The following is a 27,745-nucleotide window of genomic DNA, read 5'->3' on the forward strand; positions in this document are numbered from 1 at the left end:
TTCTGGGTTTTTAGGGGAGTCACTGCAGGTGGGGTACACTAAGCCTACAGCTCCCTGTGGATGTATGATGTTCTTCAGTTCCCCAAGCACACCCACCCTTTCCCCTGCACACAGACTAGGAATAGCCTCCCCTTCCTTCTTTTTTCCATCAAGATTTATCACAATTACAGACAAATACACTAAAACTCTCCACTGTTTTATAGTTTGAATTATTGCTTATACACCTCATTATACATGTTTAAACAGTGATGATTCTTGCTAGGATATGGCCCTGGTCAAGCTATTCTTACTGCAACTCCTCTCCCTCCTTTAATAACCCCAGTTGTACCCAATATTTTTAAGGTAACTAAGGATTGCCCCCAACGTTTTTCTAAAACACAATTTGAAGAATATAATTCTTTCATTTTTGACCTCACAATAATTGTTTTTTGTTGTTGTAAAAAGGTATAGCCTACTTTTGGAAGAAAGAAGAGTCCTGGAAGGTTCTGGATATGTTCTGGAAGGAGCAGCATGTGAGCTACATCAATAAACCAAAAGGTCACTACTCAAAACAGTTTGTGAATGTGTGGCTTTATGGAATATATTATGGGATTGATATCAGCACAAAAGGCACAAAGGCGGCTATATCTCACCAGTTTCCTGACAAAAGAGAAGAATAGGTAGCACTTTTTTGTCCTGTCCCATGAAGCTGGTCGTCAGAGTTGGTTGCATTTTATCTTAAAATAAATATTTTGGTATTGCTCCATGTCAGACACCAACTGTCAGCTCAGCCTGTTCACTTTTGGTTGGCTTACACTGGAATCATCATAACGTTGTCAGCAGCAGCAATTCTTAGTCTGTGTGTGCAAAGCAGTGGCATCTGTGCTATAACAATCGATAAACACACCACAATACAGAATGCTTTAGGAGATTGAGAATGTGTTTGGAACTAGAGTGAATGACATCTGCGGATTGCACCCAACTGGATGAAAAGTTACAGAATCAATGACAGAATAAAAAAAGTTCTCTGAATATTGGAGAATGGTATTATTGTTATCTATGAAAAAATAGATTTTAGCCTTTGACATGCCTGTTAAGAAAAATTAGGCCACCATCATTTTGGTTCTTTATAGGTGAAATACACTCGTGACCGAGTGTGTCAAAAGTACTATTTATAGAACAGTCATTCACTGGCATGCTGAGCAACAAGGAGAGGGAGCTTCAGTATAATAGTTTTTTAAAGCAATATCGTTTTTGGCCAAACAGGGCCATCTTGTGGTCAAAGATGTGATGACAAGTCCAATGTTTAGCTAACATGGCATTGTCTATGATTAGTTCTGGACTCCACAAAAAGACACTTGATTGATTGCAGCTTAGTTCAGTTTATTTAGAAAGACAAATAGATTCAGTCCACTTTCAGATTTTCTTCTTTTTCGGCGTTTCCCTTAGAAAGCCAAAATTTGCCATCAATATTCATTCTACACTCACACAACATAACTTTATGTCGTCTTTTGTCACATTCAGTAATCTCCTTTACAGTCTTACCCTTGGCCAATCCTAGTATTGTTCTGTTGATATAATCATTCTCCTCAGAATATGTCCCAACAGTCTCTGTTCAAGTTCTGTGACTTCATCTCCAAAACAACTAACATGAGCTGTTTCCCTGATGTACTCATTCCTGATCATATTCAAAAGAAAATTAAACATTTGGGTTCTGCGACATATGTTGTTGCCTCCTGACTTTTTCTCTTTACCGTTCACTCTACCATGCAACATTGCTGTCCCTCCATTGTCTTGTATACCTTTAATTTCATATTTTATCACACATTACACCTGACACTTTTTTCTACCCATTTCAACCTCCTTAGACATACTTCTTTATCTCTCTTCGATACTCTCTTGTCATATCCCATTTTTCCATCTAAACTATAAACCTTGATTCTAAGCTTAAGCATTGCTGTCTTCAATCTGCTCTCATAAAAGCAAAGTGTATCCATTTTCCTTCTCTGCATCACATCCACCAGCTCCTCGGCTTCACTCAAAGTCCCTAATCTCTGTTCCACACTCTTCCTCTTCTCTCTCTGCCCAGTAGTCGTCTGATTTCCACTGGCACCCTGTAGCTCAACAGCAAGGATGGCAGTCATTGTTAACACAGGCCTTGAACGATGTGATATGAAGTCCAATGTTTGTGATTTTCATATTCAGAAATAAATTTTGATTCAGGTCCAAATTTAGTTGCAAACATCCAAGAAAGAAAGAAGGAAATGAAGAACCTCAGAAAGAAGGAAAAGAGCAAGCCATGGGGACATATTATCAGCATTACGACTACACACTAAATGAAAAACAAGTTAATAACATTCAAGTTGAATTAAAGCTATACTTTTATTTAACTTTCAAAGTCAGCTTTTATTTATGAAAATATATAACAATTAAATGTTCTAACCGATTACTTTTGTAATAAAATGAAACGCTAACTGTGTTTGAATGGCCATTCTATGTTTATGTTGTCATTTTTGCGACCGGAAGTGAGCAACTAACCTTACGTCACTTTCCCTCACAGCGCGAAAACTGTAGTTTCCCGTTTGGTGATAAGTGCAGCCACTGTCCAAGGTATGAAGGTTGAATTGTTTATGTATATGTTTAGGGAGCGCTCCTTTTAACCATATTACTGTCAGTGTACCTGTATGACGGCTGAGTACTTTAAAATGCATTGCATTAGCTTTTAAACCGCAAAGTAGCAGTGGCGCAAAACTTCGTTGTTAGCTAACAGGTAAACATTTTTAGCTTGTTGTAAATTCTCTAACAAAGTCAACAAAAAGGTTTTAAAGGTAGCTGTCTACTCGAAAATTTGTTGAAAACAACGTAACCTTCTGCAATTGTGTCAAGCAGAGTTGTGTAATAATTAATTCGTAATTTTATTGTAAAATATAAGCTTTAACGCCTAAAATGAACACGTGCGTTAACTTCGAAGGCTCTTTCCGCTATGTGTTTATTACTTTACATAATTCACGACGTGATAAATCTGGTGACAAAGCATGAAGTAGTCCCTTCTATTTGTCTAGAAATTGATTATAAAATTATTAAAAGAAAAGATGCATGAAAGTATCTATTTGTTTTACTATAGATGTTTTGTGAAGAATATTTTATTGTTTATGTTTTTCAGATATTGTGTACAATAAATATATGGAATTCAATACAATATTGCTGTACTTTATATTATTAGTTGCACCAATCAGTTACCCAGCGATAAGGATGGTTCAAGTTCCTTTTCATTGACTCTCATTTTTAATTACCCTATTAAATATTCTAAAATTATTTTGTCTTTTCTATGTATGCATTAAAAGTCAAAATAGTAGGGGTGTATGTTTTGGTGCATGATTAAGACTAATCTTTCAATACCTTAATTATAAGTAATTCAGAACTACTCCACATCTATCATTTTTTTCTGTTATGTGTGACAAAAGTCATAATTGACATGTTAGACACTAAAAATCACCACTGGCAGTAAAAAGCCTCACTGGGGCATTTCAACTTTGTAATTTTTTTAAACCTTTGTAATAAGTCAACAAACAAAAGACACCCACAGCTATTAATAGTTATTAACATTAAGTTTTATTTATTTGTTTTTTAGCTGATCCTTCCTTGGTGCAGACTTTTTCATCTCTAAAGCATTTGCCTTATACTTTAAATGCCTTTGTTCTTTCTCTCTTTCATAAAGCAAAAATGTCGAAGATAGACAAAATGAGCATCCTCGGAGTGAGGAGCTTTGGGATTGAGGATAAAGACAAACAAATCATTTCTTTTTTTACTCCTTTGACTGTTCTGGTGGGACCCAACGGAGCAGGGAAAACGGTAGGAAAACATGAAGATAATCCTAACTATTAAGCATGGCCATGGTTTATTTTAAAGCTCCGCAGAAGAGGATAGCTAAGCAGAAGTTTCCAAAATGCATTTGGTATGTTTTATAATAGTTTGTAATCTCTTTGTACAATATGAGCCACATGTTTTTGTGTTTTCAGACTATTATTGAATGCCTCAAGTATGCAACATCGGGGGAACTTCCCCCGGGATCTAAAGGAGGAGCTTTTGTTCATGATCCAAAGGTTTGTCGATGGATATTTCATCATTTTGTTAGAGAGAATCTTTAAATATAGCTGTAAAGTACAATAATTAATTACTCATTTAAGACCTTATTAGTCATTATCTCAAATCTAATTAAATTTAGATTTCTCAAAAGCCAGATTTGATTCAAATGATTTTTAAAGACAAATATGTTGTTTTTTATAATTTTCCCTAAAGTTCTTTTAAGATTTAAGATCTTTGAAGAAAAAAGTAATAAAAGATGAAGGATACATTTTTTGATTTCCCAGAATAACATTTCTTGTAATAAATTAATTCTGTTCTGGCTTGTCAGATGATGTTGTCTGTTGTTCATTTATTTTTGTATTTCTAAAGTGATCATGTGCCGTTGCAGGATGCCCATGAGACGGATGTACGAGCTCAGATTCGACTCTTGTTCTCAGATGTGAATGGAGAGAAAGTCACCATCCAGCGCTCCATGTCCTGCACACAGAAAGCCAAGAATTATTCATTCAAAAGCTTAGAGCAGGTCATTACTAGAATAAAGTAAGACTCTTTCAATAACCTATTGCAGTCTTTCACCTAGTGTTTGAAAACGTTTATAATGAGAATGTTTGTCTCCTGTTTTAATTCTCCCAGAGATGGTGAAAGAGTAAGCCTTTCTTCTAAGTGTGGTGAGCTGGATCGGGAGATGATTTCTGCTTTAGGAGTATCCAAGCCGGTGCTGAATCATGTCATCTTCTGTCACCAAGAAGATTCCAACTGGCCACTTAGTGAGGGCAAAGCACTTAAAGAGAAATTTGACTCCATCTTTGCTGCAACCAAGTGAGTCCAGCAGATATTTCTGTTTCATTGAATGGCCGAGCTTCCAATCTCCATAACACATCACAATAACACCATATATTTAATCATTACTATTTACGTTGTGTAGATATATTAAGGCACTGGAGACAATGCGTCAGCTGCGCCTCAAACAGAGTCACACAGTCAAAGAATGCCAAGTGGAGTTACGCTACCTGAAGCAAAACAAGGAGAAGGCTCAGCAGATCAGAGAGACTGTTGCCACCAAGGAGGCTCAGCTGATGGCCTCCAAAGACAGTGTCCAACAGACGGAGAGCCAGATTGAGCCGCTTGAGGTGTGTGAATTGTGCATTTTAAACTGAAACTAACAGAAGTAGCAATCGGCATAAATGAGGGTTAATGGCCAGTCCACGTTGAGGATTGGTCTGTATTCTTCCCTGTTAATGAGTCTTCTTAATTATCATCAGAATCGACTGATGGAGTTCGACCAGAAACTGGGGAAGGTAATGAAGTTGGACAATGACATTAAGGCTTTGGACAGCAGGAAGAAACAGATGGAGGAGGACAACAAGGAGCTGGAGGAAACTATGGAACAGGTAAAGCAACAGTACTTAAATATTAATAATAACTAAAATGAAATGTGGTGTGGTGAATTCATACAGGCGGCAGATTCAACAAGTGTATCTTAACATAAAATATTTTTTACTTCATTAAACATAAATAAGATTTAACTACAGGCTATGCAAGGAGAGCTTTTGTTCCATTAAATGCTGCATCACTAAAGCTGTCCATCTTTCCTCTATTTCATTTTGTTTTGCAAACAAATATTGAGGGAGTACAATATAATGATATGAGATCGTGGAATTTTAGGAAGTGTCAACAATATTCCAAAGCAAAGATATTGTGACGTAATCTAAACGTTGCATTCAGTCAGCTGAGGTTCTGTGATCTTCTGCGAACTCATTAGTTTTATTTTCTTCTTTATTCATTTAGCTTTACAAACTTCTGATCATTTACTGTGCAAGTGTTGTTCACCTTTGAAGTGTATGTTTTGCTTTTCATTTTAGGCTGCAAGCATCTCTTTGTATTTAATTGTTCATTCTACTGAACAAACATTGGAGAAATAGAACAGCCTGAGTTTCTCACTTGCCTTAAATGCAAAATAATTTTTTCTTCTTTGATAGCTGTGTATTACAAAGGAATAATTGCAACACTTCTAAAAATTTTGTTTTTTTCCGTTATATGTTTTTTTTTTAACTTTTCAAACTGTTGGAGCTATATCACACACACACGCATATATACATACATGCATTTATATATATATATCAGAATTATGCTTTTTTATTTATTGAAACCATTGTTATCTGAAAAAATATGCTGAGCTATGCTTGATCATGTAGAGATTCCCCTTAAACCAGTGAACCATCGGTGGTGCAGGTGTTTCAGGGTTCAGATGAGGAGCTACAAGACATTTACCAGAACCACCAGAGGACAGTGAAGGAGAAGGAGCGCAGGTTGACAGACTGCCAGAAAGAGCTGGAGAGAGCCGGTCGGGAATGTCAGAGACTCAACAGAGTGAAGGCCGATCTCTTGGTCGAGCAAGGTAATAAAAATATAAATTAAAACAATCCCTAAAGTGCTTGATTTTAAAATGATGATTAGGGGTATAGATTGATGTTTTTTACTTGTAGGCCTGCTCTGGCTTTTAAGCTTTCTATGAAGATGGAAGAGTCAATTAATCACATTTTGTTTTATTTATTAGCTTTTGTTTACAATGATTTTCTGTGGCTGCATGGTGACATGGCTGTCTGCAGTGTTGCCTTGCATCAAAAAAGATCTGGTTTAAAGTTGTATTTATGGTTTTGTCAGGTCCCACTGTGCAGAAAAATGTGTTAGGTATTTGGTTGCTATTGTTGAAGACTTTGACTGATCAAAGTTAAACTAAACTGTGGAGTTTTAAACATTGTGAACAAAATGTAAAATAAAGAAAAAAAGATGTAAAATAAAGAAAAAAAGATCATTTTGATAATTTCAGTGTTTGTGAATGCTTTTGGAAGACGCTGTAGGTGTTGAAGACCAATACCCTTGTCTCATTCTGAGTTTCTCCTCCAACATGCAGGATAATTGCTCTGGCATATAAGCCACATGATTTTCATTTGGAACTGCATTGAGTTTGTTGCTTTGATTTAGCATAAGTAAAACCTTTGCAATAACTGATGAAAGCTCCTTATTTTCATCTCAGGTCGTCTTCAGCTGGAAGCTGATCGCCACACTCAGAACGTCAAGAGCCGTGACACTCTGGTGAGAGGAAGAATGGAGAAATGCACTCTTATACTGACTGGCTGACGATGAAAGATAGTTGGCATTTCCACTGAGAGTTAAAAAATGTTTTATGACTATACAGGGCTTAGGAACTTTTAATAATCTTTATTTGTTCTGGTATTGTAATTAAACAAAAGTTCTAAGAAAACAACGGCTTTTTTTGGTTTCTTTCTCATCCTCTGCATCTCACAGGTTCGCTCTTTGTCATCCCATCTGGAGATGGAGGGTTACGACCGCCCCCCCTTCACCTCCCTGCAGCTTGAAAGCTTTCATCGTCACGTCACACAAAGACTGGAGCAGGAGAAAGAGACACTCTGTCAGATTATAGTAAGAAATAATTGGACTGAAACCGAAACACTCCTGTCCAATTTTTTGGACCAATGACCTTTGTGCTTCCTGCTGTGTTTTTTGTTAATTAATGTAACTTTAAATAATGTTTGACAAGTAAATTATCAAACTTTATTTAAATTTCACTTGAAATAAATAGAATTTTGACAGTTTTGTTTATTGTTCTTTTTATTGTGTTGTAGGCAGATCTGCAGGAAAAGGAGCAACAGAAGCAGCAGTCTATCGATGAAATAAGGGATAAGAAGACTGGCCTGGAGAGAACCGTAGAGCTGAAGAGGGACATGCAGGGAAAGAAGCAGCAGGAACTGAGGAACATCAGGGTGGATCTGCAGAAACTCGAAGGGTCATCCAATCGACTGCAAGAGCTGGAAAATGAATTGGCCAAAAATGTAAGATCCCTCACATTTATACACTTTGATGACACACATCTTAAGTAATTTTTTATCTTTTATGATAGGTGACTGCACTGCAACTTTTGCCTTGTTGTATTATATGAAAAAATAATCAGCAGGTTTAGATTTTTATAACTGCTGTCATATTATTCTCATTGGTTACAGTTTGTTTTTTCATACCATTTCCCAGTTTTTTATTTGGGTATATGTAAAGGTTTTGCATGAACTATCAAATATAATGATTAAGTTGTCATATGAATAAAAATATTTCTGTAACATGAAGTGTCTACTTTTATCTTTTGGCATGTTTCAGTCACACACCTTTCAGCTTCATTCTGTGTTGGTTTTCCCCATCAGGAGCGTGAGCTGGAACGTGCCGTTCAGAGCTCCAATGTCGAAGAGCTGAAGACTGAGATTGAGGAACTCCAGAGAGAAAAGACTGAGCTTGACCGGGCGCAGAGACGGCTCGATCAAGAGATGCAAATTCTTAACACGCACACAACTGCACGCACGCAGATGGACATGTTGAAGAAAGATAAAGTATGAAATTATTACACATTGCAATATAGTTTCAGTCCTTTCGTTTCTTTTTCTGTTCTTGCTGCTTAATTAAATCATTGTAAGCTGTTCAAATCAAACAATTTTTAATCTTCTATTTTATCTACATTCTTCTTGGTCTTTCTTTTTTTTCAAATGTTGTTGCTGTTATCTTTTGTTCTTCTGATTGTTATCTACTCATGCTTCCTCTTCACCTTTCCAGACAGAGAAAGAGGAGCAGGTACGGAAAACCAAGGCTCGTCACGGCGAGGATCTCATGTCCCTCCTGGGTCATTTTCCCAACAAAAGAGAACTGGAAGATTGGATCTATTCCAAGTCCAAGGAAATCAATAGCACAAGGGACAAACTTGCCAAATTAAAGTGAGTGGGATTTATTTTATTAAACGAAAAACCTATTTGAGTTAAAGAGTTTTGAAACCTATATGTCTGTTTCTATTCTAATGAATCTCAGTAAGGACTTAGCATCAAGTGAGCAGAACAAAAGCCATATTGCTGCTGAGTTGCGGAAGAAGGAACAACAACTAAGCAGCGATGAAGAGAAGCTCTTCAGCGCATGTGGCAGTCAGGATCTGGAGCAGGATTTGGGCAGACTGCAGGAAGATCTGGAGAAAGTATCCAAACAACGAGGTAACTGGACAGGAGCTGAAATTTACACATCTACACAAAACAGTTTATTTATTGTAGAGATGGTGGCTCATTTAAATGGAAATAGTTTCCAGGCAATGGCTCAAATGTCAATGTTTTGATCTTTATGTAGTTGTTGTACATGTCTTTCTCTCAATCCTCTGCAGTCAAGTAGGGGTACTTTCTGCAGACTTTCAGTTTATCTTCTTTGCAGCCATTCCCCAAATCAGGCCAGTATTTATAAGTTTCCCCCGACCTGTGTATCTCATTTGCCTTCTAATTTCCTAACAAACTGCTGTGGCGGCAGCCAAGTCCCAACATTGAATTCCCTTCAGGAGATTATTGTCCTGGCTCTTGCTAGGCTTTCTTGGGCATTATGAGCAACACCTTTTTTAAAAGTCACCACTTCCCTCTTATTCTATAACCCACCTGTTTAGGATTGTATTTGAAATGTAATCAATTGCAAATTTATTGACGGAATCTGACTTGATGTTGTGTTTTTATTGTTGATCCTATGTTGCATTATGTTTTTGTGTTTGATTTGATGTAAAGCACTTTGAAATGTGCTATACAAATAAAATTTGATTGATTGATTGATTGATATACATGCCCAACACGTTAACTCTCCACTCATGGTATCAGTCCAAAAGAAGTTTTGGGCAGTTTCTTTGACCCCAAAGGAAACTCAGGAAGCTTTTGCCCCAAAAGCTGTATTCGTCCTTAAAAAAGGAATTTTTTACAATATTTCTTTTCTCAGAGTGATCTATGCTCTGTAAAAAAACAACCATAAATGCCAAAGCAGTCAGCTTTGTAAAATGCAAGTTGTCTGTCTTGAGTCAGTCTTAAACCTTATTGGCCATGAATGTACATTTATTAATTGCAATTTCTTAACTTATTATTAATTGCAACTTGGAATGGGTTTATAAAAAAGTTTCCTGGACTTATGATAAATCTAATGAATGCTGTGCCCCATTTATTTTGGCACTGTGGAATAAAATATGTTATGTTTTCTCTTTTTCCACCTGTCCTGATGAAGCCATGCTAGCAGGAGCCACAGCAGTGTACACTCAGTTCATCAGCCAGCTGACAGAGGAGAGGGAGCCCTGCTGCCCTGTGTGCCAGCGGACCTTTCCTTCAGAATCTGACCTGCAGGAAGTTATCAATGACATGCAGTCCAAGCTACGCCTGGTGCCTGACAAACTGAAGAACACCGAGCAGGACCTGAAGAGGAAGGAGAGGAAGAGGGATGAAATGATGGCACTCAAACCTGTGAGGTATGCTGATTTAACTGCTTAGTTAAAAAACGTAAATGAAGCAGTAAAGCTGTAATTTTTTTATTGCTTCAAAGAAATGAATGAATTCATATTCTTTTTACTTGCAGATGCAGAGATGAATATTTTTCTTAAAAGTAGCATTATTTATGCAGCTACAGAGTTTTAGTCCTGCTTTCACCTTTCTGTTTTGGTTGGTCTGTAAAATTATAGAATAGTAAGGAACACATAAAATGAGACTCTCATTTAAAATGAAATATCTGCATATTCATCAGTTTCATCAATGTAGTGAAATGAAAATAATAATCTCTGTCCATAAGCTCATAGTTTTCTGTGACTATTTTTCACAGGAAGGTATTATAGTTGAAACCAGTCTTCAAACTAATTTAAGTTTAAATAAAACAAAGTAGATTGGCCAGCACAGTGAGTAAAGTTCCAGCCAGTTCCACTAGATGGAGCTAAATTCTCATCTGATGTAAGTTTTACCTCATAAGACTAATTGAATTGTGTTCGTATGCAGTGACCCAGCAGTTTTGTTTTTTGTTTAAATTTTTTTGTTGTGTTTGAATTTTCTGGCTACTGAAAAAAGTAAAAAATGCAAACACTTACTGAACTCTTGATGAGGTAGATCTTGCTAAAACTGGCTGGGATCACTGCTGTGTTAACTCCTTGTGGTTCATTGATTCAACAAATTTTTAAAAACTTTTTTCAGATATTTTGTTGCATATTGGTCAGATGATCATCTATGATGCTAATGTTTTACATCTTTCCAAAGCTGCACAGCTGGATTGAAAACAAGTGAAAGTGGAGACCATTAAAATACAGTGAACTCTCTGTGATGTTCAATATACCAAGTTGAGATGATTTGAGGTATAAAGAGATGGGCCTCGTCTGCAGTAGGACTGATTTATCCTGTTTGGTTTGATTGATGTTTCCTGGTGGAAAGAAAAAATATCCCAATGTTTTATGGATGAAACTAAGACCCACTGGATCAGTCAACATTTTTCTGCTCTGTTATTTTCCATATTGTTATATTAAATTTGTGAGAATCATGTCTGCAGCCCTGTTCTTAGCCGATAAAAGTGGCATCTGGTGTAGTTTTCTTCTATTGCAGATTTTTTGCTTCAAGATTTGATGTATTGTGCCTTCAAAGATGGTGCTGTAATCACTTTGAACTGCCTTGCTGCTGAAAATGTGCTATGTAACTACAATACCCTTACCTTACTTTCTCACCCCTTGGTTGTGAAGAGTGATTATTTGAGCTCTCTTTGCCTTTCTGTCGTCTCCAACCAGTCTGCCCATTATTCTGTCATTATCGAGACATTTTAATCCACACAACTGCTACTTACCTGATACTCAGCTGTATTTTTGAAGACATTAAATTTAAAGTTTGAAAAAAAATACTACATACTTCTTTTTAAACTAATTTATTTATTTTTTGCAGACAGGCCATTGTTCAGTCTCAGGAAAAGGAGTTGCCTGAGCTGAGAAACCGACTTCAGACTGTGAACAGAGAAATTGAGAGGCTCAAGGCAGAAGTAGAAGAACAGGAGACGCTGCTTGGTACCTTAATGTCTGAGGAGGAAACAGCCAAGGCCTGTCTGCAAGACATCTCTCTGATGGACAGATACTTGGTACCACTGTTCCTTCTGCATCTTCTCATCACTTTACCTTTTCTCTGGTTCATGCACATTTCTGACGGACACCCAGCTAATCTCCTCAACAATTAGTATAAACATTCGAGCCTTTCGCCTGCATTACTTGAAAGTCTTTTGCTACAAGGGCAGATCTGATCCTTCTGAGAATCAACCAAGATTAATTTGAGGTGCCTGTAACTGAAGGCACCTCTTCTTAGATCCGGTTTATTTTCCCATCCACAAGTCACCACATATCCTCTTCATAATGTTAAACATTTAATTTGAATCTTGCTTTTTGTGTCTTTTTAAAATAAGAAAAGCATTTTAATAACCAAGTTAATATTTGGATAGCGAAAGGTGCTTAATAGGATATTTTTTTTACAGAATTTAAACGGGGTGAAGCTAAAACTATGCCACTCAATGAATCCTGAGTAGAACATATTTATAGACAAAGGTTTTTTATCTTAAATGCAAAATGTATATATTTTTTGTACATAATTCTTGCGCGTAGCATTTTTTTGAATTTGCATATCCATTTAACAATTATCCGATTAATAAATTAGTTGACAATTATTTATTTTAATAAATCTTCATTATGATTAGTTAGATTAATCGTTTCAGCCCTAGAAATAGAGCAGCAAGAACTAAAAAAGTTTTAGTTTTTAGCGTTGGTTTCCACAACCAAACCACTACTCCTTAATGAAAACAACAAAGTGGTGCCGTTGTTGAACCAGTTTTCATGGACTGGACCTGATGCTGATGTAGTTGAAACAAAACTGGTTCTACGTTTGACTGCATTTCCATTATACGAAAGACAGAGCAGGTTTTCCAAGCAGAATTTGTCACTCAACAAGAAAAGGAGTGTCATTCACTCAACCTCTCAGTGCTCAGAATGAATTTATATTTTTTGTGTGTTACTGTTGACTGTTACAATGATTTTCCCAAGCTGTGTTTGTTTAAAATATGAGCTGTCAATTTTAAATGCAGACCTTCATGTCATGTGTGCCAATTGATATATTTGTAAATTTGCAGATGGACCTCAAAGAGCTGGACAGAAAAATTGCTCAGCAGGCGGCTAAACTCCAGGGAGTAGACCTGACTAGAACCATTCAGCAAGTTAGTCAGGAGAAACAAGAAACCCAGCACAAGCTGGACACCAGTATGTTTTCCTCATTCACAAATTCCCACAGTGCATTGCAGTTTTAATGTTTTATTTTTGCTTTTAATACTTGCTTAATTGCCTTGACTTCAACTACTATTTAAAAGCTTGACCCCATGCAAGCCTGCAAGCAACATTACAGCACACAGTTTTAATCAAGTCATACTTGTTTATACAGAGTATTGTGTAATACAGTGTAAAAACAAAACAATATTTTTTTGCTTAATTTAATAAAAAGAAAAACATTTTGTCAGATTCTAACAATAATGTTTAAAAAGAAAACAAATTGATAATAGTTTTTCTAGTATCTTAAAAAAGATATTTAGCTTACAAATGTGTTAAAACAATCCTCTTAGAAATGTACACTCATGCAGATACCTATTAAATCTATTTATTTTTTTAAACAATACTCTAAAGCAGAACTTGATTAATCTTTTTTGCACATTAGCATCATGCCTTAGAGTCAAAGTTGATCTACTTTTGTTTCAACTCTTTATCATTAGCAGATTTTGTCATAAAATAGTTTTTCTGTACTTTGTCTCTGACACTGTCTCTTTCCAGCCTCTAGCAAAATGGAGCTGAAACGTAAGCTGATCCAAGACCAACAGGACCAGATTCAGATCCTGAAAAGTGCCGTAAATGAAACAAGAGCAGAGAAGCTGCAGCTGAGCAGCGACATGCAGAAACAGCAGCAGCTGGAGGAGCAATGTATTGACTTTACTGCAGAAATTCAGGCCTTAACCAGAGACATTAGGGTAGTTATTATAATATTCATGTTTTTTATTCTCATGTACTTTTCACAAATTTGATAACACATCATTTTCTGCATACAGACCAATTCAACAAATCTGAATATTATTGAAAAGTTACTTTTCAGTAACTCATTTCCATAAGGCAAGCTTATTAAATAGAATAATACACACAGTCTAATGTTTTTAAGGTTTATTTCTTTTCATTATGATTATTTTTCACTTATCTTATGAAAACATCACATTTTAGGTTAGAAAATTACATCAGACCATTTCTTTAGTAGAAACATATTTCATACAGAAATACTGGCTTAATAAAAAGAATAAGATCTGCTTAAATGTTGTTTTCTAAAGAACAGATATATTGTTCTTGTGACAATACAATTTAGGTATATTTGCATATTAAGAATTGATTTTCCAGTAATATTTGACAACAATTTTTTCATACAGGAAGCAAAGGAACAAGTGTCACCTCTGTCTGCTGCTTTGGAAAAGCTGCAACAAGAGAAGCAAGAGTTAATGGAGCATAAAAGAAAGAAACAGGAAGAAGGCCAAGAGAAGGTTGATGCTTACTCATATTCTCATCTCAGTCATCTCCAAACTATTGGTGTTTGTCTCTAATGTGATGTACAAAGCAGATTCTAAACTGCTTTCTCTGTCATCCTTCTCAGCTTTTAATAATGCTGTTTTGTCACCTGTCAGTGATTTTTTGCTTTCCCTTAAGACATGGTGATGTACTATATAGCAAAAAATAAACTTTACTTCTAACCTCTTGTGCATACTCAAGTTAAATATCTTTAACACAAAAATGCATCTATATTTTCAGCATTGTTTTCATTATAAGTATTGTGCATTTTACAATGTAATCACTGTTTTTTACAGATCAATGGCATAAAAGAGAGGGTAAAGTCTGTCTCCAGTTTGGAACGAGATATTAAAAAATATGTGGATGACGGAAGAGAGGAATATAAAGAGGTAATCTGTTCACTGTTTTTGGTTAATATTCATTTACATGTTTTAGCTTTAATTTTTTGAAAGCACAGTAATCACTCACTACTTTTCCCTTAAAAGTAATTGCAATTATTTCTTTATTTTAACACATGAAAAACCTTGCCGACCATTTTTCTTTTTTAATTTCAACTGCATCAAACAACTGTTTATTCATTCTGCAGCAAAAGGAATCTGAGCTTCAAGAAACCAACACTCAGCTCCATGAGGCTGAGAAGCAGAAAGAAAAAATTAATAAGGAGATGGGAAACATCCGTCAGGACATAGATACCCAAAAGGTACAGACTTTTGGCTCATTATTTTTATTTTTAATATTATTATCGAGGTATGGCAGTGTTAAAGAAGAACAGAAGTTGGAGGTTAACAAAAGGTTTGATCAGCCCTGACTGGGGAAGAGACAGCCAGAAACTCAAAAATCATGTATTTTTCCAATCAGAGAAAAATACATTATTGTACATAACTTTACCAGGTTGGTCTGACAATTGCTCTCAACTGTGTAAATGGTTTTAATGAGTGAAGCAAACTCAACCATACTTTGATATTTGATACAGTACTGTCAGGGAAGTTCTATTCTTCTGGGAATTGCCTAGTCCACCCTCGTTCAGTGGATTACCAGAGAGTGAGGCGTGATTCATCAATCGACAGAACATATCTCCACTGCTATAGTTTCCAGTGAAACTGCATGTGATACATCATGGCCATGGAAACTTATTCTCTGAAACTCTGTGTGCTCTATTCTTGAGCTGGTGTGGAGACTTTATGAAGTTTTGGGATCTATAGGCATTCTAGGTTTTGGTGTCTTTATTGAACCAGAAGATGTAATAAGCCATAAAAGTGTTTTTGATATTTTAATGTATGGGTAACACTTTACTTGAAGGGGTGTGCACAAGACTGACATGACACTGTCGTAAACAAGACATAACACCTGTTACAAACATGAAGGAGTCTTCAGGAATGTTTGACTATTGTAATGAAGTGTCATTAGGTAAATACTTTTAATGGACCTTTAATGCAGCTTGTTGTTGGATTAAAAATCCTCATGTTAGTCTTATGCACACCCGTTCAAATAAAGTGTTACCTGTAATCCGTTCAGGCTGCAATAGAACAAGACTTCCACCAGAATTGGAATTTTGAAATCTTTAAACAAGTTTTTTCTTACCATAGTTCCAAAAACTATTAAAAAAATTGGCTTAAATATGTAATTGACAAATAATCTGGAGACCAGAATTGAGCCCTCAACATTCTGCTTTGAACAGTTTTCTTTAACAGTGTTGTTATTATGTATTTGTTTCTTGCATATTTGTTATTTCTTCAGGTCCAGGAGCGCTGGTTACAGGACAATCTGACATTAAGGAAGCGAGTTGAGGAACTGAAGGAGGTTGTAGCTAAACGAGAAACTCTTATGAAAGACATGGGCAACATGCAGGTGTTGCAGCTGCGCCAGTAAGAGCACTTCCCAATTTGTATTAGTCTGTTGAAAATCAAATACAGTAGCACTTCAAGATAGGCCAAGACTAATAGCCTCTTCACTCTCCCAGGAGTGGAAAGTTTTTAGCGTTTCAAGCCTCTCTATTTTATTTTCTGTGCTTTGTTTTAGAGAACGTCGTGATGCAGAACGCAAGTTAGAAGAGTTGAAGAAGAACCGGAGCATCGCACTGGGTCGGCAGAAAGGCTTTGAAGAAGAGATTCTGCATTACAGGTAGAACAGACATAAATGTCAACGGAGCTGAAGCCTAAGTGTTTATCATCATACCACTGTTTGCATCTGTGGAACCCAAATGAAAGCTGCTTAGTAGCTTGGATATTCTTCACTCAATGTAGAGTAGCACTGCATCTTGTTTTTTTCTGGAATTAAAACATTATATAGCTCCAAGACAAGTAGTCATTAAGTGGTAAAATAGTTATTTGTAAGAAGAGAAAGATCACTCTTTAAATTATTTCAAAACGAGTATTTTTTTGAAACTTTAAAAAAAAAATTTCTTAATTAAATTTTTACAGAAAAGAGTTGAGAGAGGATCAGTATGACAAAGCTGAAGAGCGCTACAAAAACAAGATGATCACCATGAGGACCACAGAGTTGGTCATTAAAGACCTTGATCTCTACTACAAAGCCCTTGATCAGTAAGTAATTGATTTCTTTGAATCACTGAATTTTTTTTTCACCAATGGCATTTATCAAAACCTTACTCTTTTAACCACCAGTGACTGCAGTTAAATGTTAATCAGGCGTGAGGAATACTGAAACTACTTGCACTTTGGAATTTTACATGTCTAAAATGTTGTTCAAAATAGATGCCACGTCGAAGGTAGTGGTTGTCTCTGTATTAGTATCACTGATCACACAAATATCCTCAAACAAAAGTAATAGCATTGGGTTTAGGTGGCACATGTTCTTGGCCCTGGGATTTGCTTAACTTAAAAGTCAAGTAATAGATATTATCTTAAAAATCCAAAAATTACATAATCACCATACTAAAGAGAAGGCCTTCACAAACGTTAGTGCAGAATTTAGTATGCTATCAGAAGGTCAGAATTCTAATATTTTTTCTCTAGTAATTTTTTAATACACCACATCTCTGCACGCAGTATTTCACCGGTAATGCTGCAGAATCATTCCTGAAAGATGAGTTTATAAGTGTATCGAACAGGATATGATGCTGGCAGTGCATCAATCACACAGCTGGCTCTTCTGCATGTTGGCCACCTAGCGTGCTGCCGCGGCTGCCTCTCACTCAATCCGGACGATTTGGAAGGCGTTCTGGTAGAAAAGCTTCATCTGTAAAGGGATTTATATTAACTACCAGGAGGAATCATTTTTCTTTGTAGAACTGCATCAAGGTATGAGTCAAGTTTAAAAGCCACAGCCAGAGGCGGTCCTAGCCAGTTTGGCGCCCTGGGCGAACCACTCTACAGGCTCCCCTGCTTCCCCCCCTGTCAGCACATTTGATGTGGGGAACATGGACATGTCAATCGATATCAGTTTCAAGATTGTTGACATTCAGATCCTGTGGTGCCACCCTGGACAGCTCCCCAGGTCACACATGTCAGAAACCACCACTGGCCACATAGCTTTGTGAGCAAAGAATTATGTGTGGCGTTTGCATTTGCATCTCACACGTGCTGCCCCAGTTAGCCGGTGCGTTATTGGGCCGGTGGTTCAGCCCATGACGGAGCTGTCGTGCTCGCCTTGAAATCACGCAGCATGCTGGTTTTATTTTTTTATTTTTTATTTTTTCAGTGCATAACAAAAGCGCTCACTACTTCCAGTCAGGCAGAGTTGCTGTGTCTTAAATTTAAATGTTAAACAATTTAAAATATTTTAAAATCCAATTTAATAGCATTCTGAATAAATAGTTAAAATTCTATATCTGTGGTCGTGTTAAAATGTTGGCATTTATGGGGTCCTTGAAGGTTTGGGTGGTCTTCAACAGATGCTTATTTCATTTATGCCTTTAGTCAGCTCTAAATGAGACCAGCATTACATAGTGTTTATATTTAACAGATGTGCAAAAAAATTTAGATTTATTTTAATACTATTTTTTTTGTTTATTGTTTTTAATTCAATAGTTGTGTGTTTATGCGTTGTTAATAATGTCTTCCAGAAACATAATTACCAAGTAATATTTTTACATTTCCTGTCAATGGAACATTTTTTATTTTTTTATTTTTTATTTTTTTAATTATATCTTTATTGATTCTGGAGAAAGTATCATTTACATGACAATAGGCATCACCAAACTAACTTCAACATTTGAAATAAGATTAACATATAGACCATTGCCTTATAACAGTCAAATCAAAAATGTAACTACACTTCTCTGAGAAAGATTTTAAAGTGATTATAAAGAAAAAAAAAAAGTGTGAAAGAAAAAAAAAACTAAGGAAGAAGAAAGAAAAAAAAAAGTAACAAAACATTATAATATAAAATAATTATAAAGCGTGGCTATTCTAGGAGAGTGGATTGCTGAGGAAGTTTAACAAGTTTGGTCTTTAAAAATGAAATCAGGTCTTTTAGGTCTTACATAGTCTACCCAAATCTTCCAACACTGATCAAATTGTTCAGTCCTGTGATTGAGAGAGGCTGTTATTTTTTCCATTTCATAGATGTTGAATGTTATGTTAATCCAGTCGTCTAATGTTGGTTTGTCATGTGATAACCATTTTCTTGTAATGTTTTTCTTACTTGCTGTTAATAAAATAGTCATCAGATATTTGTTTCTTTTTATGGCGTCTTGAGGAATTATACCTAAATACATAAGCTTGAACTCCAAAGGAATGTTTTGCTTAAAAATGTCTTGTAGAGCACTTTTTATCTCTTTCCAGTAATGTTTTATAATTGGGCAGTCCCAGAAGACATGATAATGGTTTGCATTTTGATTTCTACATTTTCTCCAACATGCAGGAGGATTTCCATCATAGTGACATTTCTGAGCAGGTGTGATAAAGAATCTTACCAAATTTTTCCATCCAAATTCTTGCCATTGTAGTGATTTATTATATGTCCATTGATATCTCCATATTATTGTCCATTCCTCCTCTGTTATTGTCAAATTGCCCTCTCTCTCCCATCTTGTTTTGATATGTAGGGTTGAATTGTTTTTTAGGTCTATAAGGTTTTTATAAATAAGCGAGATAATTTTCCCTTTAATTTTTGATTTATAGGCATTAATAAAAATTTCCATTAAGTTCATCTTCTTGTCAGTGATTGGTTTAATTTTTAAGTTAACAAAATTCCTTATTTGCAAATATCGATAAAAGTCCTGTTTGTCCAAAGAATATTTTCTTTTGAATGTTTCGAAATCATTTAAGATGTTGTTGTTCATTATTGTGCACAAAGCAGTGATTCCCTTGGCTGTCCATTCCTTAAATCTGGCATCCAGTTTGTTTGGTGTGAAGTCTGAATCATATGCGATCCATTTTATGATTGTCAAGTCGTTCTCAAGTGCATTTTCTTTAACAATAGTTTTCCATGCTCTAAGGGTTGTTTTCATCCATTGGTTATCTATATTATTTATGAAACCCTGTAGATTTGCATCAGCTAGAATTGCCTGCACAGGAATGGGTGTCGCCTTTGTTTCAATAGTTTTCCATTGAGCATTATATGTTGGGTCGCAACAGTATATCAATGTTCTTGCTTGTGCTGCTAAATAATAATCTCTAAGGGAAGGCAAACCCCAACCTCCCATTTTCTTTTCCAGTTGCAATACCTTATATCCAATTCTAGGTCTTTTACCTTGCCAAATATATCTTGATAGTAGTTTGTCCCATTCATGAAAAACTTTTGGATTTATTTCAATTGGCAAAGTTTGGAATAAATATAACAATCTGGGCAGTATGTTCATCTTAATCGAGTTAATTCTTGAGCTAAAACTTAGAAAAGGAGTAAGATTCCATCTTGTGATATCTTCTTTAATTCTTTTTTGTATGGGGACATAATTATATTCAAATAGTTTTCCAAGGTCCTTTGGTATAGTAATGCCTAGATATTTGAAGTGGTCAGTGTGCCAGGTTAAAGGGTACTTGTTCTGGATTTCCTGAGTTGGAGTATAATTATAAGACAGTAACTGAGTTTTGTTAATATTAATTTTGTATCCTGATAGTCGACCAAATTGTTCGAATAATTGCAGCAAGGCTGGGAGGGAGTGGGTGGGTTGTTCCATATAAATCAATATATCATCTGCATAACAAGCCAATTTATGTTCTATCCCTTTGATAATTATTCCTTTGATGTCAATGGAACATTTTTTAATACAACAAACACGATCGCCCACTGGTGAACCACATAGCTCCCCGACCATCGCACTTAATACGTTTTCTGGGGGAAACCGTGACGCATTTTGTGTTATTGACATTGGTTTTTAGTCATCAGTTTGAATGTCAATTGCATATTGTGTTGGAAATGATCTTTTTTAATATTAAAATGTCATTCATGTTAAAACAGGTATTTATTTACACTTTGTCTTTATGTTGTTTAGTTTTTATTCAAGTACATTTTTTATTAATGGAGACTGAGAATCCATTTTATTTTTGTTTTCCATTGTTTTGTTTATCAGCTCCAGTGTTAAGTGTTCTTTTGAAAATAAAGTGTATCTATCTTCGGCAGGAAATCGCATGCATTATTACGTCATTTCAACTAAATCAGTGTAAAAAGGTCTTCAAATAGTATTATCGTTATCGCAATAATTTTTGAGACAATCGTTCAGCAAAATTTGTTATCGTGACAGGCCTACTTGTTTTATATTTAAAAGATAGATACAAAATGCATTTAGTAGTTGAGGAAAAAAGTTGGGCATTATACACCCTTTGTTTCCCCCTTATCTGACTTCAGTGAAGTGCTTCTTGTAGCTTTCTACCACTCTTTGTCATCAGTCTTAGTAAGATTGTGTTCCTAAGAATGAGGGTTTTCTCAAATTTGTAAATTTTGGTAAGGAAGCACATGTGAGAAGGTTTGCACTCAGACTCTGATAACATCTGAGAAATGAGCCCATGCATGTGGGTGGATTATGAGCATCATCGTGCAGTTTAATCAAAATGCAAAGCAAGCATAAAAAGCCTTTTTCTGCAGCCCATACATTCACGTCACAGTTTCTGTATGAATACAAAGCATTCTGTTTCTAGTCGAGATATTTATGATAGTGTAAATCGGTCATTTACCTTATTTAACAAATGGTGGCAGCAGTGTGAATGAAACTTTATAAATGGACAACTAGAAATTATTCATATAGTTTTTAAAAGCTTCCACTATTAGACATGGTTAAAAATATGCCCACAAAATCATTGGTATAAATATGTAAATATAAATATGTACAAATATGACTAATAACTCTTATATTGCAAAAACAAAACTGACATAAATCAAGTACTTACTGCAGTGATTCAGATTTTTTATAGTTTTTTAACAATAAATTTTTTTATAGAATATTTACACTTGTAAATATGCATTTAATACATTTGAAATTTCTAAGTTCACAATAAGAACTTATGTTTTTATGTACAGCTTTTTAAATAAATACCATAATTAAGGGGTTCTAGATTTCAAAAGACTTAAAGAGCAGTTAATAATAGTGTCTTAATAAATAGCAATTATATCTTCTATATCAGAAACCTCTACTGTTTGACACAGATGTGTTTTGGTAATACACACCCTTTGCTACTTTTGCATAGTCCTGCGTAGAGCATATTGAGTACTACCTAGGAAAGTGAAACTAAATAAAGAGGTAATTGGGTCACAGAATGAGCCACCAGAAACGATTTTACAATCTGGGGCAAATTTAAGCATTTTTCTGAATCTCGGAAGATGCCGTGATCTTCTTATGAAAATTAGTTGGTAAGATTCTAAATTTTTAAATCATCTTTTCCAGTTGGAGGTTGAACTACTTTAAACTTATATTGTGATTTGTTCAGGATGCTAAAATGTTTGCTATATTTTTAGATTTGTTTTGTTAGACAGTTTTATAATTTTGACATGAAGATATCCTTTAAACTTTATATCATATCTGTGTTTTTATACCACTAAGTTTGCAACGTTATAATCTCTGCAAACTTAGTTTAATGAACTTTATTAGTTTTTTAATATGTGGATGCACAGTATAAATGTCCAGTTCACAAAGTAATATTTTACTTTGATTTATTTTTAGTGTTGTATTAGTTTAAGTAATGGCTGAACTTGAGCACACCACATCCTTTCCTATTCTGCTAAATCATTTGCATTGGTACTGCACTACGTCAGTATTGTGACCTAGTTCACATCAGCAGGTCTAATGCGTTTTCTAAGGCTTTAGCCACTCTCATACCAGTGTGACTGACTAATACATGTGGACAAAATTTTGCTGCTAATGACCCACATTGGTCACTGAAACAACTGACAAAAGGAGTAGTAATGAAAAATTTACTGAAAATTTACAAAACAAAAATCAGACTTTTAAAATTGGGTTTAACTGATGATTAAACCCAATTTAATCATTCATTTTCATCTAATGAAACGGCCAGACAAACATCATGATATTGAAAATTATTTGACTATTGTTATATGTTAAAGAACTGAGATTTCTTATTAACATTACTAATGTCTTCAAGCTTGTAATCAGGGAGTCGGCCTACTTACAGGGTGACAAGTTGTCATTGTGCAGTTTGATGACATGATGTGTACCATACTGAACATGAACCATAGAAAGTGAAGAACAACTTTCTCAGGATGTTTGAAAGAAAATCAGACAGTAATGTTAAAGGTAAAGGCTATTAGACAATCTCCAAGCACATTGATGCTTTTGTGGCTAAAGCTGGACATATTATTGAGAAGTTTAGAGTTCAGTGGACAGTAGCCAAGGTCTAGAGAGGTCTAAAAGAAAATTGATGGCAAATTAAGAAGAAAGATAAAGAGCCCTGATCAACATTACAAAGACATTAAAGGTGAACTCCACATTTGAGGTACAGATCACACCATATGTTGTCTTTTAAGTCAAAGTGGACTACAAGTGAAACGACCAAGGATGAAAAAGCGAAACTGGAATTAACTACAATGCATATTGATGAGTCAAAATCCATTGGACAGTTGAGACACAACTGGAGCTTTTGGGCGAGCCACACCAGATTTATGTTCACGGCTGTTAAAATGAAGCGAGGAGGATTGGTTGTTAAAGGGTTGCTTTGCTGCATCTGGCACATGGTGTCTTTAATCTGTGCAGGGAATAATGAAATCTCAACAACATCAAGGCATTATAGAGAGAAATGTGAGGCCTGTTTCTTCAACAAAGTACAATGACTATTCAGAACAATGACTGATTTCCATCCATCCATCCATTTTCTGTTCACCCTTGTCCCTAATGGGGTCGGGAGGGTTGCTGGTGCCTATCTCCACAGTGACTGATTTTTGTTGATGAATTTACAGTATTTTATTATTTTTTGTATTATTTTTTTATTGTATTATTACTTTTGTCATAACAACAATAATAACATTCCTAGTATCTTAATACATGAATCCAGCTTAAGTTGCTTATATTAGCTTTTATTGAGTTTCTGATGAATTCATAAAGTCCTTTTTTGGAAGATATATGCTGTTTCTACAAGGAAGTCAGTAATTACATCTGTTGACTAAGCAGTTGCGTACATCAGGCAGTAGGTCAGATTGTTGGATAAGGTGTCCTCCAATACTTTCAACTTTCCTCTATGGTTCATCTACTCCCCCATATATGGTCATAGGAAGAAACTCTGCGTTTTGTTTCGTTATCACTCTCGTCTGTTTAACCACACTGGACTTTTTCATCAAGTAGCTAGATGATAGACAAAATATTTCTCAGTATCCAGGAAGGCAGCATCCAGTCTTCTGTTTGCATATCTTTTTTTACAAAGATATATCATCTAACATGTCGGTATTAAATGAAAAAAAAACGTTGCTGCAGTTTTCATTTTGCAACCAAGATATGTGAAAGTCACATTTGCAGCAGAGAACTTGTTTAACCAATATTTAGGAATTGATGACGGTGCATTCTTGTCATCTTGAGAGGATTTTATTTCATGAACATTTGATTGACAATACACTTGGTATGTCTTACTGAGCTTATTTTGGTATTTTCAATCTAACAAAGACAGCGTGCAAATAAAGCATCCCCTTTAATATTGAGTTTTAACGTTGTTTTCTTTCTGCTTTCCACAGAACCATCATGAGGTTCCACAGTATGAAGATGGATGAGATCAATAAAATTATCAGAGACCTGTGGCGCAGCACCTACAGGGGTCAAGGTGCTTCTCTTTTATAAATATATATAGATTTTTTCGAACTTATGCAAAGTAGTTCCTCTGCAATATTTTCCTCCATTAAGTCTTTTGTCTTGTGTCTCATATCTGCTTCAGATATTGAGTATGTGGAGATCAGGTCGGATGTGGATGAGAATTCATCAGCTGGAGTCAAGAGGAGAGTTTACAACTACAGAGTAGTTATGGTGAAAGGAGACACAGCTCTGGATATGAGAGGACGCTGCAGTGCTGGCCAGAAGGTGCTGACATTGCCAGTTCTGTATTTGTCCTGGCATGACTAAATGTTATACATGTATAAAATGTGCACAAGAACATTGTCAGTCAATCAGTAGCAGTCCTTGTATTTATGCTGATGCATCACAATACAGGCATTTGCATACAAGTAAAAACCACCAGACAACAAATTCATCATCAAAATGTTGTCACCTCTGTGGTACAGGAGAGATGATGCACACATGTTTTTGTTGCACGAGACCATAAAAATATTTTTAAAGTTCTCCACAAGAAATGCTGATAATGATGAAATCAAAGGGAGCGAGTAATAAAGATTTTTTATTACTCGCAACACCTGCCCTCTGCAGGTGTTGCAGAGGGCAAGATTATAATCTTGCCCTCTGCAACACCTGATGGTGTATAATCATCACAAGAGCAGTAATTTAAAAATCTTGCTAAAGTATAGATACAAATGTCGGCATCTTTTTAATTTTGTGTCACCTGCTGATGTCCTGCCAAGTGTGTGGTAATTATAAACACTTCGATATTTAGAGAGAAGTTCTTCTTCACTCCCTTCTTGCCCTTATTTGGCATAAATTTAGGGTCAAATTAATTGAAACACTCCTTATCATTTCCTAAAACCTAGCATTCTCTTAACATAAAGATATGCCTTTCAGTTAATTAAAAATATTTGTTTGGACACTTTATAGGTCAAGTTGGAAAGAAATATAAAATCTCCATTTGAAAGTTTTAAGTTATTAGTACAAAGACTTTACCTTTGAAACACATAGTACACTCATATAGTTTGTGTGTTTTCTTGAGACTGTTTAATATTTATAATTATTTTTCTATTCTGTACCAAACTGTATGATTTAAACTTAAGTGTATACAAAGTTGTGTCTTGTAATCAGCTAGCATATAAGCAACACCAGAGCAACAGAACCATTATGTTGTATCAGTGTAGCTGCTCTGTATAATCAGTTCCTCTTTTTCCTAATCATGGCTATTCCTGTGCAGGTGTTGGCATCCCTGATCATCCGTCTTGCCCTGGCAGAGACTTTCTGTCTGAACTGTGGGATCTTGGCCTTGGATGAGCCCACCACCAACCTGGACAGAGAGAACATCGAGTCCTTGGCACATGCCCTTGTAGAGTTAGTGCTTTTCATGTTTTTGTAAAACTTTAAATCCATACTTGAAGCTGTATCTAATGTGATTAGAGCTGCAGAATAACTGTCAAACAGTGTGCAGTAACAGGATCGGTTGAAATTAACTCATACAATTTTGAGGTTGCCACTTTTTAAACTCACTGCTATTTCTTTGAATACAACAGTAACAAAACAAGTATTAAATCCTCTTTAGTAATCGCACACATTGATATTGTAATGATTTAGATTTGACATACTGTGCTATCCTAAGAGTGCATGTGCACTTTTCTTTTAAAGTGTGAACCTTTTATGATTGTGAAACTTTTTACAGACACTTTTTTAAGATTGAAATGTGCCAGACTGTAGAGTAAGAGTTGTGCAACATTAATCATCTTTCAACAAAGCAGTCACTGATCACTGTTTTCCTTTCTTTAGATTTGGAGATTATCAACATTGCATTGCTTTTAAAGTTGCAAGTATTCAGCATGTTGTACTTAAGCATGGTCTCTGTGCTGTGCTCTCTAGAATCATCAAGAGTCGTTCTCGTCAACGCAATTTCCAGCTGCTCATTATCACCCACGATGAAGACTTTGTGGAGCTCCTGGGTCGCTCCAGCTATATCGAGAACTTCTACCGAATCCGCAAGAACCAGGACCAGAACTCCGAAATCAACAAGTGCAGCATCTCCTCTCTCTCGTCTTACCTCCATTAAAAACTGACTGTGTTGCATGGCTTTAAAGGTCCTCAGTAACTAATTCATTCTTTGATTGTAGTTGGTAAAATTCACACTGTTTTATTTACCTTCTCTTTGCTGTGAACCGTTTAAATTTTCTTATAGTTAAGTATATACTATAAACAAGAGCTTGAAAAAACAATTTATTTGAATAAATGTCAAAAAACACTAAGTAAGAAACTGAAAGTACAAGTTATGCATATATATCAATGACTTTCATGTCTTTCATGATGCACCAATTGCAGAGTTCTATTAAAGAAATTTAGCATGCCTTTGTTAAGAAATGATCATTTTTAAATGATCGAATGCTTTCAGGTAGAAAGCATTCAAAATCTGAGACATTGTAGTTTAAATTTCCTTGTTTCATCTTCAAAAGTTTGACATTCTGGTATTAAATCTTTAGAATTACTAAAGCTGGAATGATTTTTTTTAACACAAACTCATTTTAGATATTTCACTTTTACAGCTAACAAGCCATCAAATTCAAAGAAATAGTCAAACCACAACTTATCTCGTAATCACTGCAGATGGCATCTCATTTTAGCAGTGAAGAAACAGAACTAGAGGCGTGGACAAAGGGTGTATAAAACCAACCACTCAGTCAGAGCAACTTCAAGCTCACAGCTGAACAACCACAGACAACTTCAGAGACCCCTTCTCGAGACGTCCTCAACCTGCAAGCAACCATGGTGATGACAATACTTCTGCTGGTGTGTGCTGTAATTCAGCTGGTCATCCCAGCTCCTGCTTCACCTGATCCCTCACACCTCAACCTCAACCACATCATTGCGGAGGCTCACAAATGTAAAGACATTTTCGCCAAAGTGAGTTTTCTCTTTATAGTTTTCCTTTTTCCAACAGTTTACGACTAACCTGCCATTTTAAAAGTTGGCAGCATGTTTGACTAAACTAATTTTCTCTGTGATAGGAGTTGTTTGTGGAGGATGTGCAGGATTTGATGGATGCTGGCTGT

General features: G+C 35.7%; 1 protein-coding gene across 1 annotated transcript; it reads left to right on the forward strand.

The window, feature by feature from the left end:
• Positions 1 to 2,505: 2,505 nt before the first annotated feature.
• Positions 2,506 to 27,180, forward strand: rad50 (RAD50 homolog, double strand break repair protein). The gene is made up of 28 exons (XM_044140927.1): positions 2,506 to 2,589; positions 3,698 to 3,831; positions 3,999 to 4,082; positions 4,454 to 4,605; positions 4,699 to 4,884; positions 4,991 to 5,195; positions 5,328 to 5,456; positions 6,298 to 6,463; positions 7,103 to 7,161; positions 7,375 to 7,509; positions 7,713 to 7,919; positions 8,280 to 8,462; positions 8,683 to 8,840; positions 8,932 to 9,107; positions 10,141 to 10,378; positions 11,820 to 12,009; positions 13,045 to 13,171; positions 13,733 to 13,926; positions 14,371 to 14,481; positions 14,803 to 14,895; positions 15,093 to 15,206; positions 16,244 to 16,371; positions 16,526 to 16,627; positions 16,927 to 17,049; positions 24,581 to 24,666; positions 24,778 to 24,920; positions 25,912 to 26,045; positions 26,565 to 27,180. Exons 2-28 carry the CDS (start codon positions 3,703 to 3,705, stop codon positions 26,749 to 26,751), a joined length of 3,939 nt encoding a protein of 1,312 aa, XP_043996862.1. The 5' UTR covers positions 2,506 to 2,589; positions 3,698 to 3,702; the 3' UTR covers positions 26,752 to 27,180.
• The last annotated feature ends 565 nt before the right edge of the window (positions 27,181 to 27,745 follow it).

The sequence above is a fragment of the Gambusia affinis genome, linkage group LG15, assembly GCF_019740435.1.
Source record: "Gambusia affinis linkage group LG15, SWU_Gaff_1.0, whole genome shotgun sequence".
Taxonomy (NCBI): Eukaryota; Metazoa; Chordata; class Actinopteri; order Cyprinodontiformes; family Poeciliidae; genus Gambusia; species Gambusia affinis.